This window comes from Scyliorhinus canicula, chromosome 5, assembly GCF_902713615.1.
Source record: "Scyliorhinus canicula chromosome 5, sScyCan1.1, whole genome shotgun sequence".
Classification (NCBI taxonomy): Eukaryota; Metazoa; Chordata; class Chondrichthyes; order Carcharhiniformes; family Scyliorhinidae; genus Scyliorhinus; species Scyliorhinus canicula.
This window is the reverse complement of record NC_052150.1, coordinates 186,986,427-187,005,254: the sequence shown is the minus strand read 5'-3', so window position 1 is coordinate 187,005,254 and position 18,828 is coordinate 186,986,427. Positions and strand designations below refer to the sequence as shown.

Below are 18,828 nucleotides of genomic sequence, written 5' to 3'. Positions count from 1 at the left end.
AACTTCCTGCGCACATCTCCTCCAAACTTTGTCACTTGCACCTTAAACCTATGCTCGCCCACCCTGGGAAAAAAGCTTCGCACCATGCAAGTCAAAAAGGAGAGAAAAATTATCCCTTGCCTGGTCAGCAACCAAAACATTGTTCATTCATACTTCAGAAATAATGGGACAAAAATGCTTTCGGCCAGTTTGAAACACAGAGCTCCTAAAAATTTCAAGTAGTTGCAAATCTAGATTCAAGAAAAATCTCGAGTGTACTGGCACAAGAGTGCTCACAATACGTATAGCCTTTGGCTAATAATTTCAATTTGTGACCCAGGTTTCTACAGTGACACTATGGTTAGTTGACCTAAGGCTTTGTTAATAGATTACTTGTAATACCACATGTTCTTCATTTTTGGAGGATGAATACCCACCCACATAATTAAGGTGTCACAGAGGAAACCTGGGCCATGACATTTCTTCAGATAAAAGACACTTAAATCCAGGCAAAAATGTAAATGATGTAATAAGCTTAATGCCACATGTAATTAATAAATTGGGTGAGAAAGTGAAGGAGAAAGAATATTACAATCAATGATGCTGAAAGGGATATCTTGGAACCAGAAAATAAACTGTTTCTACTCAGCATTGCACGCTGAGTGTGTGTATTTACAAATCACCCACAAAATAAATAAAAACAATGTTGATCTCAAGAGCCATGCCATGACATAGAGACTCAGTTGAATCTGGTCCTTCTTCTAATCTGGGTCATCTCATCAGATGATGACAGACTAGCAGATTGAAATCAACTTTCGCCCCGAATCTAGCTAACAATGATTTGAAAGAAATACCGATCTTTTAGGCGAGTCCTTGGTGTATACCATCTACTGGATATTATATTAGGGAATCTACAGGGTGATTTAGGGGCCTCACGGTAGCATGGTGGTTAGCATCAATGCTTCACAGCTCCAGTGGTCCCAGGTTCGATTCCCGGCTGGGTCACTGTCTGTGTGGAGTCTGCACGTCCTCCCCGTTTGTGTGTGGGTTTCCTCCGGGTGCTCCGGTTTCCTCCCACAGTCCAAAGATGTGCGGGTTAGGTGGATTGGCCATGCTAAATTGCCCGTAGTGTAAGGTTAATGGGGGGATTGTTGGTATACGGGTTACGTGGGTTTAAGTAGGGTGATCATTGTTCGGCACAACATCGAGGGCCGAAGGGCCTGTTCTGTGCTGTACTGTTCTATTCTATGTTCTATTTAGACCATAGAATTTACAGTGCAGAAGGAGGCTATTCGGCCCATCGAGTCTGCACCGGCTCTTGCAATGAGCACCTTACCCAAGCCCACACCTCCACCCTATCCCCATAACCCAGTAACCCCTCCCAACACTAAGGGCAATTTTGGACACTAAGGGCAATTTTAGCATGGCCAATCCACCTAACTTGCACATCTTTGGACTGTGGGAGGAAACCGGAGCACCCAGAGGAAACCCACGCAGACACAGGGAAAACTTGCAGACTCCGCACAGACAGTGACCCAAGCCAGGAATCGAACCTGGGATCCTGGAGCTGTGAAGAAATTGTGTTAACCACTATGCTAACATTCTGCCCATGATGGTGGTGATGGTAAGAGGCCGTATGTCTCCCTTCATCATTTAGCAAAATCATGTCAATTTCATTGTAGATGGTCGCCATAAAATGCAAGACAGCAGAAAGAGGGGAATGAATACTGTGGGTGCAGACTGTCACAGAGTATGACTCAGTGCTTTAAAAAGGGGGAACAGCTTAAAGACCATTTCCCATACACCATTCTCAAAAGCTGAACTGGCCATGCTTTGAAAGTGGGTTTCAATGTAAAACCTAAATTGCAGCATGTGAGCACTGAGCAGCATGATCCTTTCTTCAAGGATCGCTTTGATGGCACTTCAAATCTTGTGAGCTCATTTCAAATGCTTTGAACAGACCACACAATGTAACTTATGTAATGTGGCAAGTCAGCAGAGTCAAATTTATTTGGTGACCTGTTACCAGACTAGCAATAGAAGAGTGAAGTTTGAATCAGATAGTAAAACAGCAATGATTATATCAAAGAGCTGGAGGAAATTGATTTAGAGCTCTTAGAATAGGGTTGGGACACAGACATGTCCAAGTGTGCAATTATTAGATCAAGAGGTTATTCCTCAGAAAAGCATTTATGCTACTCTCTATTTTCCTAATAGAGTTGATAATCGGCTCTGCATATTGATTTCATAAAATAGAATTTACAGTGCAGAATGAGGGCAGTCAGCCCATTGAGTTTACACCGGCCTTTGAAAGAGCACCCTACCTAAGCCCACATCTCCACTCTATCCCCATAACCCCACCTAACCTTTTGGACACGAAGGAGCAATTTAGCAAGGCCAATCCACTAACCTGCACATCTTTGTGGGAGGAAACAGGAGCACCCGGAGGAAACCCACATGGACACGGGGAGAAAGTGCAAACTCCGCAGTCACCCGAGCCTGGAATTAAACCCAGATCCCTGGAGCTATGAGGCAGCAGTGCTAACCACTGTGTCACCATGCCACCCATAACAGAAGTATAATGAGATTTAATTTCTAGAGCTCTGAAGGAGCTAGCTACAAGAAGAAATGCACTTGAGTTGCCAATCTCTGTTTAGTGATGGGTTGGCTTGCTGTCTTAACAATAAGAAATAATTTTATAAACTGGCCTGAAAATGGAAAAGAGGGTGGAATCTGTCATTGGCTCGAAGCAATCCATATGGCCAAACTGCTTGAAATTGAACACCATCTACCTTTTGTCCTGACCTGGACGGGAAGCATTTGGAGTAAGTTAGAAGTAGATGCAGGAACACCTGGTCAATATATTTGTAGCAATATTAGTGTCATTACTTCAAGGCATGAGCCACTACCCAATCAGCTGCAATTACTAAATCTCTCTCTCATTTATCAACATTGCACTCCATTTGCCAGACCCTTGCCCAATCACTTAAACTACTTATATCCCTCTGCAGCCTATGGGTCCTTTGCACACTTTGCTCTGGGTTCAACAGAATGACTTACAGAAGACTGACAGATAAAATGCTTAGGTAAGAAGCTAATAATGTCTACATATTTCAAAGTGGAAAAGGGATTGCCTTAACAAGCAGTATAGCACAGAAAAGGGCCCTTCGTGCCTGTGCCAGCCATCAAGCACCTATCTATTCTACTCCCATTTTCCAACACTTGGTCCATAGCCTTGTATGCTAAATGGACTTTCAGGTGCTCATCTAAACGCTTCTTATATGTTGTGAGGGTTCCTTCATCTACCACCCGTTTAGGCAGCGAGTTACAGATACCCACCACATCACCCTGATCTACTCTACAGTTACTCCCAATATCCCTTCCCTTTCCTATGGCACCTTCCCATGCAAATGCAGGAGCTGTAACATCTGTGCTTTTACCTCCTCCCTTCTCACTATCCAAGGCCTCAACACTCCTTCCAAGCGAAGCAACAATTTACCTGTACTTCTTTTTATTTAATATTTTGTATTCTATACTCACGATGTGGTCTCCTCTACATTGGACCAAACGTAGACTGGGTGACCACTTTGCAGAAGTTCCTCCTCCATAAGACTCTGACATTTCTGTCCTTGATCTGCTCCAGCGTTCCAATGAAGCTCAATACAAGCTCGAGGAACAGCACTTCATCTTTCAGCTCAGCACCAGCCTTCTGAACTCAGTACTGAGCTCAACAATTTTAAATGACAACATCTATCCCCATCGTGTTTTGAGAGTTTTTTTATTTTGCTGGTTTGGGTTTTGTCTAATTTTTTTCTTTACCACTTTTGATTGATTTTGCTATTTAGCAATTCACACCTCATCTAGACAGATCTTTTGTTTTTTTACTTACCACTTCCTTTGGGTTTTGTACCATGAAACCCGTTGTTATTTAACCTTGCATGCCCTATCACAGATCTCCTCCTTTTACCTCCATTTCTCCCTCCACAGATGTTCATAACCTGTTGAATGTTTTCAGCATCAACAGTTTTTTGCGACAGAAAAACTTTAATTAACAACTTCTAACTCACCTGATGAAGGAGCTGCGCTCCGAAAGCAAGTGATTCAAAACAAACCTGTTGAACTTTAACCTGGTGTTGTAAAACTTCTTATTGTGCGTTATAACCTGCCTGCTTACCAATGTCTGGGGACTAATGGCAATCCCACAATCCTTTGGGAGTACGAGCTTCCCCAATGAGGGGGCGGAAAAATCATTAGCAGATTCCCTGCATAAATAAAGCTGGCCAGATTTGAACCAGCTAGAGAGGAGTGAGCAGCAAGGGAGTTGCTGCTGTCGTATATATATATATATATATATAATATATATGTGTGTGTAATTGTAAATAAATTTTATTTATTTCTATCCTTTAACTCATGCTCTATTCTTCGTGGTCCTTATAAAACTGTGCCTACCCCTGTGCAACACCGACTTCACCACATCACAACTTCTAACCGTTAGCTGTTTTGGTAAAGTCAACTTCTCTTAGCCCTGCTTCTAGTGTAGAACATTCCACACTGTGATCCAAATCAGATCCTTGAACAATACCGGTCTACCCAGCTGTACAGCAGACTGTTGTCATAGGCCGATGTTTGCCATTTTCTTTATCCTGTTATTTGACTGTTGAAGAACAACATTACAGCTATAAAGTTGAGTAGTTTTATAGTTAAAAGTAAAAAAGAATGTCAGCCTTAAGATGACCTCAATAACTTGTTGGCTTTTATGAAACATGCCTAAAAGATGTTACGCTTTTTAAGATGATTGTTTGAGAACGCTCCCCACCTTCACTGAACACACCTGGAGACAACGCAAGAACACCAGGCTATCAATTAAGTAGGTTAGCTCTTTTTGTTTTGTAAGCACAACACAGGATCACTGCTAACAATGCCCGAAATGGAATGACTGAAGGAAGGGCACCAGAATATACTAAGGAGGTCAACAGAATACACTCCAGGTTTTATTTCTCAATAGTATGGTTGAGTGAAATAATTTGTTGGCATTGTTGAATGAATGTGCGCTGATATGTATAGATTTCATAAGTGAGCTGGCTGGTTTTCATCTCTCAGTCAAAAAGTGCACATATAAACACACATTGAAACATTTTAGGTGCCCATAGACACAGGCACATTTAATCAAAGTTTCATGCATGCATAATTTATACATGATATATTGAACCGGTTAGTGCATAATAACAGATTAATGTTCTTATTTGTGCCAATTATAAAAGTAGTCTCTTTAAAAAAAAAGGTTCCTTCCGAAGTAACTAAAGAAGTGGAGAAATTGATAAAGTTCATGACCAAGGTTGCGGGTGCGGCCGGGGTCAGGGGGGGGAAAGTCTTTGTTGGCCCAGGAGCAGCACCAGGCTACTGGCGTCAATAATTTTATTGTTGTCTTTATTCCCCACCTGCCGTGGCTTTTGCTCTTTGCACTCTTCTTCCCCATGGGTGGTTTGCCCTTGTGCTTTGTTTGCATTGCTTCCCTCGTCCAGAGTTGTCTCCCAAGCAAATTCCACGATCCATCTTACTAAACTTGAATGAAGCTCTTGGTCACTGTATGTTCCAACTTTGACCCAATTCTCCATCTCCTGGTTGTACCTTATTATTGACTACAATAACACAATTGCCCCAGTGTGATCCTAGATTTACCTAATATTCTACATAGGATTATTTATTTATTCTTGCTTCATATTTTATAGATTTTATATTTATGCCTGGCAAATTGAAACTGCTCCTAGATTGGAGAAGCTTGGGTTTTTCTTGAAAACATTGTTGACTGTTGTTAAAAACCCATCAGTCTCACTAATGTCCTTTAGGGAAGGAGGTCTGCCATCCTTACCTGGTCTGGCCAACATGCGACTCCAGATCCACAGCAATGTGGTTGACTTCAAATGCTCTCTGAAATGGAGGGCAGTTTGGGATGGGCAATAAATACTGGTCCAGTCAGCGACACCCACATCCCGTAAATGAATACAATTCTTCTTTTGAAGAGAGAAAGGTTGATTGAGATGTTCAAAATTATGAGCAGTCTAGTTCAGAGTAGAAAGGGAGAAACTAGGGGTGGCACGGTGGCGCAGTGGTTAGCACTGCTGCCTCCTGGCACTGAGGATCCGGGTTTGATCCTGGCCCAGGGTCACTGTCTGTATGGAGTGAATGCATTCTCTCTCTCCCTCCCCCCCCCCCCCTCCGGTGTCTGCGTGGGTCTCATCTACACAACCCAAAGATGTGCAGGGTAGGTGAATTGGCCATGCTAAATTGCCCCTTAATTGGGAAAAAATAATACATTTATTTTTTTTTTTTAAAAAGGAGCAACTGTTCCATTGGAAGGATTAAGAACTGGAGGACTCAAATTTAAGGTGAATGGCAAAAGAACCAAAGGCAAAGTAAGAAAAAAATAATTTTATGCAACTTGTGGTGAGGAAATGGAATGCACCGCCTGAGAGAGTGGTTGAAGCAGATTCAACAGTGGTTTTGCAGAGGAAAGAAAATGCAGGGCCAGGGAGAAAGAATGGGGGAGTGCGACTAGCTCAGTTGCTCTCGCAGAGAAGCTGGCATGGACATGAAGGGACACATGACAACCTCTTGTGCTGTAATAATTCTATGATTCTAACAACTGCATTGGTTTGTGTACATACTTCCCTGATGTGGTTATAAAGTGGTTGGTCCAATCAATCTTCCTGATGCTGATGCTCTAAAACAGGTGCCCGGAATAATTTGTCTTCTTACCACATCTCTTATCCATATCTGAAGGGATTCTAGCTTACCTACACCTAAATCAGGTCAATTTTAAGCCAGTTCTCCTGACAAAAGGCTATATTGCGCCCACTGTCTCTTTTCTATCGCTACGGAGTAATCGTTGTCCCTACACATGACAGAATTAACCTCAGGATTAGTTAACAGTAATCAGGTCAATTCATCGTTTGCATCTAAACATATATTTAAAAACAAATTTAGCATGAATTTGGTCTGGGTTTATATTTTAACGTTTAGTGAATGCATGTTAAACTGCTAATTGAACTTATTCACCATCCAACACGTGACCAACTCCTCGGTTTATACTAGCATCTGAGGGGAAATATGAATTTTGCAGCAATATTCACACAAAATATTACAAGGGAGGACTTTTGATGAATGCTTAATATGTGACTAGGAACTGAATCACATTTTTTTGTCTGAAGTCAAAGAAAGGATTAGTCATGCACATCCAAAATCCAACAAATTAGTTATGGAGATACACAAAAAATGAACAATTAAGTTTAGTATGTGATCTTTCAACCAGGTTAAACCAACATAAAATGCTGGTCAACACTGGGAAAACACAATGATTTGATGAGCAATGTGAAAAAGTTGTTAAAATACATCATTAGGAATGATCTGAAAATGACACAAAAAAGTCACGTTCCACAGTACCTGGAAGGCCAGTTGATCAGAGAAGGTGTCTCGCCATTGGAATCTCTCTGTAGAAACCATTCATTCTTTACTTTCATTGAATTGCTATATGGAAATATAGCAGAGACAGCAAGAATCAATTTGCTGCCATGATTCCACACCTAAGGATTCCACACCACAGGTACTATTTTCTTCTTTGGGTACAATGACCTATTATGAAGTTACCAAAGCTTGCAGAAATGTCTTCATTTCCCATGAAGTTTTTATTTTAAGTATTTAACTTACTGTAAGACACAGGGTTCTTCTGTCGCAAAGCAGAAGCCAAATCATAGCAACACCTGTAGCATTTTCACCCAACCTGACAAAAATCTCCTTTCCTTTCCTAGGTTTTGTACACTTGTTGGTGTGACTTTCTACGGGATCCGCAGTCCCCCAGTGCCTCACCCAGGTTGTCATTTTTCTTGTGCGAGATAGGCAGTAGGTTACTTAACTTATAGCCATCACAAATTGCCCAATTCCATCATTGCATGCACAGGCAACTTCCAAATGAGCCATCAAATGCCAAGCTTCCTAACAACCCATGAACATCAGTTATTTGCAGACGTTTTGGATATAATTTAAACCAATTTCATGTCAAATTGCAATTCTGGATCAGAAAAGTTCTTACACGAATGATTAATTGGCATTGTTGGACTGACAAGGCGGAGATTGGCGTAACTGCTTTAGATGTGGCTAAATAAGTTATCCAAATAGAACAAAAATAACAGATAAACCTGTACTTGTGGTAGAATGTCTAAATGAAATCTATGTGCATTCTGCACCTGTAAAAACATTAAGCATTTGATACAATGCCACATGGCAGGTTGGTTAGTAAATTAAAAATGTTTGGGATTGATGGGTCCTTGGCAGCATGGATTAGAAGTTGGCTAAGAGATAGGAAACAGAGGGTAGGTATAGATTGGCATTTCTCAGAATGGAGATGCATTGAAAGTGGTGTTCTGCAGACTCGGTGTTGGGACCCTTGTTTTTCTGATTTATTCAAATGATTTAGAAGTGGGTGTTGAGGGCAAAATCTCGAAATTTGCAGATGATACTAAGCTAGAGGGAATAGTGAATTGTGAGGATGATGCTGAGCGACTTCAGAGGGACATTGACAAGTTGGCTAAATGGGCAGACACCTGGCAGATGAATTTCAACAGTGAAATGTGAAGCAATGCATTTTGATAGAAGAAATATGGGGAAACACTATTGGCTCAGTGGTACAACTTTGAGCGGGGAGACCCGAGGGGTTAAGTGCATAATTCTCTGAAGGTGACCAGGCAAGTTGAAACAGTTGTTAAGGATCCTTGGGTTTAGAAATAAAGGCGAAGAGTATAAAAGCAAGTAAATGATGCTACACATCTACAAATCATTGGTCAGACCACATTTGGAATATTGTCTTCAATTCTGGGCACCTTATTTAAGGAAGGATGTGAAAGCCCTGGAGAGAATGCAGAGGAGATTTACTAGAATGATACCAGGAAAGATGAATTTCAGATTCAAGGAAAGATTGAAGAAATCGGGCTTGTTCCCCTTGGAACAGAGAAGATTCAGAGGTGAACTTATTGAGGTGTTCTAAATTCTGTACAATTTTGACAGGGTAAAGAAAGTTATTCTGTTTCCACTAGTTGATATGTCAGTGACTAGGGATCACAATTTCAAGATGGTCAGCAAAGAGAGCTGGGAGTGAGAGGAGGAGAAACTTCTTTACTCAGTGTTGTTGTGGTTTGGAATGTGTTGCCTGCAAGAGTGATGGAAACGGATTCCATAGGAGGTTTCAAAATATAGCCGATTTATATTTTGAAAGTGATTCATTTAGAGGGCTACGGGAGAACAGGAATAGCTGGGTAGTTATTTTGGGAGCCGGTGTGGACACGATGGCTGAATGGCCTCCTTCTGCACTGTAAATAACAAAAAAAGAAGCCCCATTAATCCCATCCGTGGTTAACTAAAAAAGTTAAAGCTGGTATTTAATTTAAAGAAAAAGCATATAATTGTGCAAAAATGGGCGGAAGGTTAGAAGAATGGACAGAATATAAAAACAATAAAGAATGACTAAAAGATGGGGGGGAAATTAGAGGTCAAGAGAAAGCTAGCTAGAAATAAAAGACAAGATAGTAACAGTTTCTGCAGATATTTTAGGAAGAATAGCTAACAAAGTGAGCATTGGTCCGACAGAAAGGGAGTATGGAAAATACAGAGATGACAGATAAATTGAATAGGTATTTTGCATCGGTCTTCATTGTAGAGGACACAAGAAACAGCTCAATAAATCGGGAATTAGAAAGGATGGAGGAATACCAGGAAGGCGGTGCGCCAACTGAGGCAAACAAGGGGTGCAGTTTATGAACATGGAGATAAGCAGTGGCAAGGGAAATTGTACAGGTGAGGGATAGGACAGGGAAGTTGGTGGTGGCGCCGGATCTGATTAACAAGGTTTTTGAAGAATTTCATGAGAGGTTGTACAGGTCAGAGCCACCCGGGGGAGACCGTGAGATGCAGGAATTTATAGATGGGCTGGAGTACCCGAGGTTAGGGGAGGGGGACAGGGCTACATTAGAAGGAGCAATAGTGGAGCAGGAGCTAAAGGATACGATCGGGAGGATGCAGTCGGGGAAGGTGGCAGGGCCGGATGGGTTTCCGGTGGAATATTATAAAATATTCAAGGATAAGCTGGCACCCCTGATGGTGGGGATGTTTGAAGAGGCTATAGAGAAGGGGATGTTGCCACAAACCTTGAGGCAGGCATCGATCTCCCTGTTGCTAAAAAAAGATAAGGATCCGACAGAGTGTGGGTCGTACAGGCCCATATCACTTCTGAATGTGGACGCAAAAGTATTGGCGAAGGTACTGGCGGGTAGGCTGGAGGAGTGCCTCCTGAAGGTGATAGGTGAGGATCAGATGGGGTTCGTGAGAGGAAGGCAGCTCTTTTCAAAAGTTAGAAGGGTATTGAACGTCATTATGGCACCGTCAGAGGGGAAGGAAACAGAGGTGGTTGTGGCATTGGACGCTGAGAATGTGCTCGACCGGGTAGAATGGGAGTGCTTGATGGCAGTGTTGGAGCGGTTTGGGATTGGACCAAGATTTGTGAATTGGGTAAAGCTACTATACAAGGAGCCGAGAGCGAATGTCCACACAAACAACATCAGCTCGAGATACTTTTCTCTCCACCATGGGACTAGGCAGGGATGTCCTATGTCCCCCCTGCTGTTTGCACTCGCGATTGAGCCATTGGCCATCGCATTAAGAAGTTTGGGGGTATGGAAAGGAATAGTGTGGGGGGGGGGATAGAGCATAGGGTGTCCTTGTATGCCAATGACTTGCTGTTATACGTGTCGGAACCAAGTGTGTCGATAGGGGGAATATTGGAGCTGCTTCGAGTGTTTGGGTCTTTCTCGGTGTACAAGCTGAATCTAGACAAGAGTGAGTATTTTGTGGTATCTCGGCTGGGTGTGGGGGCAGGGGAGGAGGGGGGCTGCCATTCCATAGGGCAGGGACTCACTTTAGGTACCTGGGGGTGCAGGTTGCCCAGGAGTTTGGGGGGGGGGGGGGGCTCCACGGATCTGGCAAGGTAGGATGGTCTCCCTCTCTCACTGGCGGGCCGGGTACAGGCGGTTAAAATGAACGTGTTGCCACGATTTCTGTTTATATTTCAATGCCTGCCGATTTTCCTGCCAAAGGCTTTTTTCAGAGAGATTGAGGGAAGGATTACGTCGTTCATATGGGGAGGGAAGGTGGCCAGAGTTAGAAAGGTGCTACTACAGAGGGGAAGGCAGGCAGGGGGGTTTGGGTCTTCCGAGCCTGCTGTATTACTACTGATGTGGAGATGCCGGCGTTGGACTGGGGTGAGCACAGTAAGAAGTCTTACAACACCAGGTTAAAGTCCAACAGGTTTGTTTCAAACACGAGCTTTCGGAGCACGGCTCCTTCTTCACCTGAAGAAGGAGCCGTGCTCCGAAAGCTCGTGTTTGAAACAAACCTGTTGGACTTTAACCTGGTGTTGTAAGACTTCTTACTGTATTACTACTGGGCAGCGAATATGGAGAAGGTGCGGAGTTGGGCAAGAGGGATTGATTCCCAGTGGGTCAGAATGGAGGAGAGTTTGTGCAGGGGGTTGGGATTCAAAGCAATAGCAACAGCGCCGCTCCCGATAGCCCCGGGGAAATACTCAGGGGGTCTGGTAATAATAGCTTCATTGAAAATTTGGAGGCAGTTCCGCCAACACTTCGGGTTGTGGCCATGTGAAGGAAATGCCGATTCGGGGGAACCATGGGCGCGATTCTCTGCTGCCCACGACGGGTCGGAGAATAGTGGGAGGGCCTTCCCAACATTTTTCCCGACCTCCCGCTATTCTCTCCCCCCCCCCCCCCCCCCCCCCCCACACGGCCGCCCCACGACACGAATCGCTGCTTGCCGTTTTTTATGGTGAACAGCGATTCTCCCCTGGCCGATGGGCCGAGTTCCCAGGCCTTTCCGGCCGTTTTCACGAACGCAAACACACCTGCTTTCACGTTCGTGAAAACGGCCACAAAGTGCCGTCCCGGACAACCATGGCACCGATTGGCACGGACGCACCACGGCCGTGCCAAGGGTGGCATGGACCCGCGATCGGTGGGCACCGATCACGGGCAGCAGGTCCGATACCCGCGCACTCTTTGTTCCTCTACCGCCCCGCAGGATCAGTCCGCGGGGCGGCTGAGGGGCATGACGGCCCGCGCATGTGCGGGGTTGACGCATATGCGTGATGACGTCATCCGCGGGTTGGAACCGTCCAACCCGCGCATGCGCGGCTGACGTCATCGTGCGCGTCAGCCGCCGTGACGCGGGGGCTTAGCGACCGTTCTTCACGGGGCTGCGCTGCTAGCCCCGACCGGGGGGGGGGGGGGGGGGGGGGGGGGGGGGGGGGGGGGGGGGGGAGAATCAGGTCCCGGGAGGGGGCGCGGAGGCTGCCGTGAAACACGGCCAGTTTCACGGCAGCCTTTACGACTCTCCGCATTTGCGGAGAATCGCGCCCCATAGATTTGAGCCTGGGAGGTGAAATTTTCAGAAATGGGAGGAGAAGGGGATTAAGACACTAAAAGATTTGTTTCTTAGTGGCCGGTTTGCAGGATTGAAGGAGCTGGAAGCGAAGTATGGGCTGGAGCAGGAGGAAATGTTTAGATATATGCAGGTTCACGATTTTGCTAGAAAGGAGATACTGAACTTCCCGGAGGAGCCGGCTTCCACATTGCTGGAGGAGGTGCTGATGACAGGGGGACTGGAGAAGGGGGATGTGCCAGCGGTCTACAGAGCTATTTTGGAGGAGAAGGCACCGCTGGAAGGGATCAAAGCGAAGTGGGAGGAAGAATTGGGAGAGGATATGGAGGAGGGGTTAGGGTTTCTGGTGTGAGGTGCTCCGGAGAGTGAATGCCTCCATCTCGTGTGCGAGGTTGGGGCTGATGCAGCTGAAGGTGGTATACAGAGCACACCTCATGAGGGCGAGGATGAGCCGATTCTTCGAAGGAGTAGAAGATGTGTGTGAACGTTGTGGGGTGGGGGGCCGCTGACCACGTTCATATGTTTTGGTCCTGTCCCAAGCTAAAGGATTACTGGAAGGAGGTTTTTAGGATAATTTCATAAGTGGTGCATGTGAAACAGGACCTGGGACTCCGGGAGGCCATACTCGGGGTGTCAGACCAGCCAGGGTTGGAAACGGGCGCGGAGGCCTTCGCCTCGTTGATCGCCCGAAGGTGGATCCTGATGGGTTGGAGAGCAGCCTCTCCACCCTGTGCCCTGGCGTGGTGGGGGGGATCTGTTGGAATTCTTGACTCTTAAGATTAGGTTTGAGCTGAGGGGAAGGACAGAGGGGTTCTACAATTCATGGGCATTATTCATTATGCACTTTCAAGAACTGGATAACATCGAACATTAGTTGGGGGGGTGGGTGTTAATGGGGGCTATGGGGGATTCCTAATTCCTTTTTGTCAGTTGTTTATGCGAACATGTGGGCGGATGTTGTGGGTTTGGTGTGAGGATGGGATCATTGTTGTTGATATGGGGATTGACATAATTGTTACTGATTATTGTTGGTGGGTGTAAATTGGGGAGAAAATGCAAAAAAACAGAATAAATAAATATTTTTTAAAAAAAGGATAGAGGAATATAATCAGCAGGTAGTAGTACTTAGCAAATAGGTGGAACTTCAAGTCCCCAGGTGGTATTCATTCTAAAAGAAGTGGCTAGTGAGAAAGCTGATTGTTGATTTTAATTTCCATTAGATTGGAAAAAAGCTAATGTAACTCCTTTGTTCAAAAAAGGAGGGAGACAGAAAGCAGAAAACTATAAGCAAATTAGCTCAACATCTGTCACAAGGGAAATGTCAGAAACTAGGGGCCACTGTTTAAAATACTGGGTCGTCCATTTAAGATGGAAATGAGAAAAACATTTTTCTCTGTGGGTCGTGAGTCTTCCTCAGAAGATAGTTGTGGCAGAGTCTTTGAATATTTTTATGGCAGATATAGATAGATTTTTGATAAGCAAGGGGGTGAAAGGTTATCTGGGTTATGCAGGATTGCAAAGTTGAGGTTAAATTTTGATCAGCGATAACCTTATTAAATGGCGAAACAGGCTGGAGGAGCCTACTCCTGCACTTAATTCATATGCTTGTATGTTTGTTGGTTGCCCCCAAGAAAAAAATTATGATAAATAAGTTGCACCGAATTTCTTATTATGGAGATATAACGAAATGCACTTCTCAAAGTTTCAAGTTTTGTGCAACTTCTTTGACCTTGTGGTCAGAATCAGAAGCCAGGTTCTTCACCATTAGAGGGGAAAAATTGGGAGCCATCCTATTAACGTAGATCCCTTTTTCTGTAACCTCATCCTGCCGTACATCCCTCTAAAGTGTCTGTGTTGGTTTCCTCCGGGTGCTCCGGTTTCCTCCCATTAGTCTTGAAACAAGTGCTTGTTAGGTAATTTAGACATTCTGAATTCTCCCTCCGTGTACCCGAACAGGTGCCGGAGCATGGTGACTAGGGGATTTTCACAATAACTTCATTGCAGTGTTAATGTAAGCCTACTTGTGACAATAAAGATTATCAAGGTATCTGCATTCTCCAATTCTCTCCTCTTATGCATCTTGATCTTAATACGGATGCTTTTATTCTTTCACATGTAAAAATATCAATATATCAATATCTGGGATGAAGGGACAAAATGTATGGTTGTGAAATTTGCAAATGACACAAAGATAGGTAGGAAATTAAGTTGTGAAGAGGTCATAAGGAATCTGCAAAGGGATATAGATAGGTTAATGAGTGGGTAAAAAATTGGCAGGTGAAGTGTAATTTGGGAAAATGTGAACTTGTCCACTTTGGCAAGAAGAATAGAAAAGCAATATGTTGTTTAAATGGAGAGAGATTCTTGAACTCTGCGGTACAGTTGGGTGTGCCGCTACATGAATCACAAACGGTTGGTGTGCAGTTACAGCAAGAGATTAGGAAGGCAAACGGAATGTTGGTGTTTATTGCAAGAGAAATGGAGTACATAAGTAGGGAAGTTTTACTGCAGTTGTATAGGGCCTGGTGAAACCACATCTGGAGTGCTGTGTAAAGGTTTAACCTCCTTACTTAAAGGAGGATATATCTGCATTAGAAGGAGATCAGAGAAGGTAAACTCAAATTGATTTCTGGGATGATGGGGTTATCTTATGAAGCAAGGTTGGGTCTGTATTCATTGCAGTTAATAAGAATGAGAAAGGACCTTATTGAAACAGGCAACATCCTGAGGGACGTTGACAGGGTGGATGCCGAAAGGATGTTCCCCTTGTGGGAGATTCTAGAATTAACTGACAATAATAATAATAATAATAACCTTTTATTGTCACAAGTATGAAGTTACTGTTCGGGGAGGCCGGTACGGGAATTGAACCCGCACTGCTGGCCTTGTTCTGCATCACAAACCAACTGTCTAGCCTACTGAGCTAAACCATCCCTAAATAAGGGGTCTCCCATTTGAGATGGCGAAGAGGAGACATTTTCTTTGCTCTCAGAGTATCATTATTCTGTCGAGAGCATTGGAGCAGCATTGTTGAATATTTTTAAGGCTAAGTTAGATGAATTCTTTATTAAAAAGGGCATCAAAGGTTATAGGAAATAGAGGGGAAAGTAGAGTTGAGGCACTATCAGATCAGCAATAACCTTATCAAATGGCCGAGCAGACTAGAGGGGCTGAATGGCCAACTCTTGCTCCTAATTTGTATGTTTATACATGGCCTTCGCTGGCTAGGCCAACATTTATTGCCCTTCTCTAATTTCCCTCGCAAAGGTGGTGGTGATCCACCTTTTTGAATCATTGTACTTCATATGGGCTGGAGCAGGGGGAGAAATTTAGATACATGCAGGTTCGAGACTTTGCCAGAAAGGAGATACAGAGCTTCCCAGTAGAGCCGGTTTCCACATTGCTGGAGGAGGTGCTAACGGCAGGGGGACTGGAGAAGGGGGCAGTGTCGGTGGTTTATGGGGCTATTTTGGAGGAGAATACACCGCTGGAAGGGATCAAGACGAAGTGGGAGGAAGATTTGGGAGAGGGTGTGGAGGAGTGGTTCTGGTGTGAGCTGCACCGGAGAGTGAATGCCTCCACCTTGTGTGCGAGGTTGGGGCTGATACAGTTGAAGGTGGCCTATAGTGTGCACCTTACAAGGGCGAGGAGGGGGGGGGGGTTCTCCGCAAACCACATTCATATGTTTTGGACCTGTCCAAAGCTGGAGGATTGCTGGAAGGAGGTGTTTAGGGTAATCTCTAAAATGGTGCACGTGAAACTGGACCTGGGCCCTCGGGAGGCCATGTTCGGGGCATCGGACCAGCCGGGGTTGGAAACGGGCACGGAGGCAGATGTTGTAGCCTTTGCCTCGTTGATTGGCCAAAGGCCTATCCTGTTAGGGTGGAGATCACCTTTCCACCCTGTGCCTGGTGCGGCAGGGGGACCTACTGGAATTCTTGACACTTGAAAAGGTCAAATTTTAACTGAGGGGAAGGATGAAGCGGTTCTACAATGGACGTTATTCATTATGCACTTTCGAGAATTGGACCCCATCGAACATTAGGGGGATGGAGGGGCTGGGAGGGTTGGGGGGAAGAGGGTCTGTATGTGTTAATGGTGACTATGGATGATTCCCGATTCCTTTTTGTCATTTGTTTATGTTAACATGCGGGCTAATGTTTGGGGTTTGGTGGGAGGATGGGATCGTTGTTATTGATATGAGGATTAACATTAGATTCGTTACTGATTATTGTTTAGTGTTGGGTGTAAATTTGGGAGAAAATGTGAAAAAGGAGAATAAAAATATTTTTTTAAAAATCACCACCAATCAGCTCTACCCCCTCACAAGAGGAAAGCAGCCTATGGTCATCTGGGACTATCGCGACTTTGATTTGCTTTGAAGGTAGCAGGCAGGCCAGACATTGCATTTTATAAGCCCCACCGCCTTCAAATCCGCCAGCAAAAGGCTATACTATTTTATGACGTAAATATTTTACGGGAAAATTGACAGTCGGCTATTCGGCTACACAAGCCTGCTCAGCCATTTAACAGGATCATGGTTTTTTTTATTATTATAAATTTAGGGTACCCGATTCATTTTTTCCAATTAAGGGGCAATTAAGCATGGCTAATCCACCTACCCTGCGCATATTTGGGTTGTGGGGGCGAAACCCACGCAAACATGGGGAGAATGTGCAAACTCCACACGGACAGTGACCCAGTGGCAGTATTGCTAACCACTGTGCCACCATGCTGCCCTAACAAGATCATGGTTGATTGTCTACCTCAACACCATCATCTTGTACTCTCCTCGTATCCCCTGATGTCATTGGTATCTTGAAATCTATCGACCTCTGCTTTGAACTTCTTTAAAAAAAAAACTATTCAGGCGCTAAATACCTTAGCAGAAACACTCATTTATCTCTCCATTAACAATTAAACCAGGTTGCCCCTGACTGGACTGTATTCTGTACATGTTGGGAAAAGTGTTCGGGCTAAACCTCATTGTAGGTACCAATGCATTGATATGCATTGATAAGCATTTCAAGCCGTTGTGATACAAGGGAATCAGGTAGCTGCTTATGCCCATTGGCATGCCCGAGTGTACCGGTAGTCAGAAATCTGAACACAAAATTATACAACCGTCGTGAAACCACAAGATATCTCAATTTTGAATTAATAGTAGTAAAGGCAAAATTTGGACTCTTCAAACACCTGGCAATAATTTTATACAACAATCTTGCTGCTTCACCAGATTTACCATAATATAAGTGGGTAGCAATTGTAGTTGATCTATTGTAAACAGTCAGGCCTGGTTTCCCAGGGAGCCTTTACGCCAGGCTATTCAAATGGTTCAATGCAGAACTAACCGAGATCAACTTTTAAAAAAATTTACAAAGTGGGCACAGAGACAAAAGAGTTGGGCAGTGGAAGAGCAAGTCGCTTTCTTCTGAAAAGGAGGCTGCTTTAAGAAACTCTTATTGCCGATTCTTTGTTTCCATAAAGTTCCTCTCAGGATAGGAACAAATAAAAATTCCAAAATCATCGGAACCCTTCGAACAAGCTCGATAAAATTAATTTTGGATTAGAAAAAAAAAATGTTTCAGAAAATTATTTTTAAAAAATGAGGTACTGCAGATGCTGGAAATCTAAAAATACAAGAAACATTCAGCAGGTCCCGCAGCACCCGTGGAGAGCAGAAGGTAGGATTTAGTAAAGGCCAAAAGCCTTTACCCTACCTCTTTCATTCCATAGATGCTGCATGACCTGAGCAATGTTTCCAGAATGTTCTATTTTTATTTTGAATACATCATTGACCAGCCGTCCAAACTGGCAGCTATATATTATCCTGTGATAGGTTTTTCAGTTGCCATAATAAAACAAAACAAAACGTGGAGATAAATTTGCACCAGGTTGCGTGTCCAAGCAAAACTGAAATGTATTTCAATTGAACAAAAGGATCATGCATAATTTAATACACCAATGTCATGTGGCCAAAAATGGCAGTTGTCATGAGAGTAGTTTTGAACTGTTCGCGAATGGAGAGGTTATAAAAATAAACACCACATTCCCTCTTATTTTCAAATAATGACTTTCATTCTCCGTTCCTTCACACTGGCGGGATTCTCCTTTCCTGCTGCAGTGAATGGAGATTTGGCTGAGCGGCAAATTCCCTGTCCTCGCTGGCAGCGAGGCGGACCCGCAACGGAGAATTCCGTCCAATATGTTGTTTCTGTTGATTCCACACATTGGATTGGATTGGTTTTGCTTATTGTCACATGTACCAAGGTACAGTGAAAAGTATTTTTTCGTGAGCAGCTCAACAGATCATTAAATATGTGAAAAGAAAAGGAAATAAAAGAAAATACATAA

General features: G+C 44.0%; 1 protein-coding gene across 1 annotated transcript in view; it reads right to left on the bottom strand.

Annotated features, from left to right (window-relative positions):
- Positions 1 to 18,828, bottom strand: part of svila (supervillin a) — a 222,769-nt gene that overhangs the window by 155,464 nt on the left and 48,477 nt on the right. Inside the window, 1 exon segment of the mRNA XM_038798250.1 lies at positions 7,420 to 7,503. Coding sequence (XP_038654178.1) covers positions 7,420 to 7,503 — 84 coding nt within the window.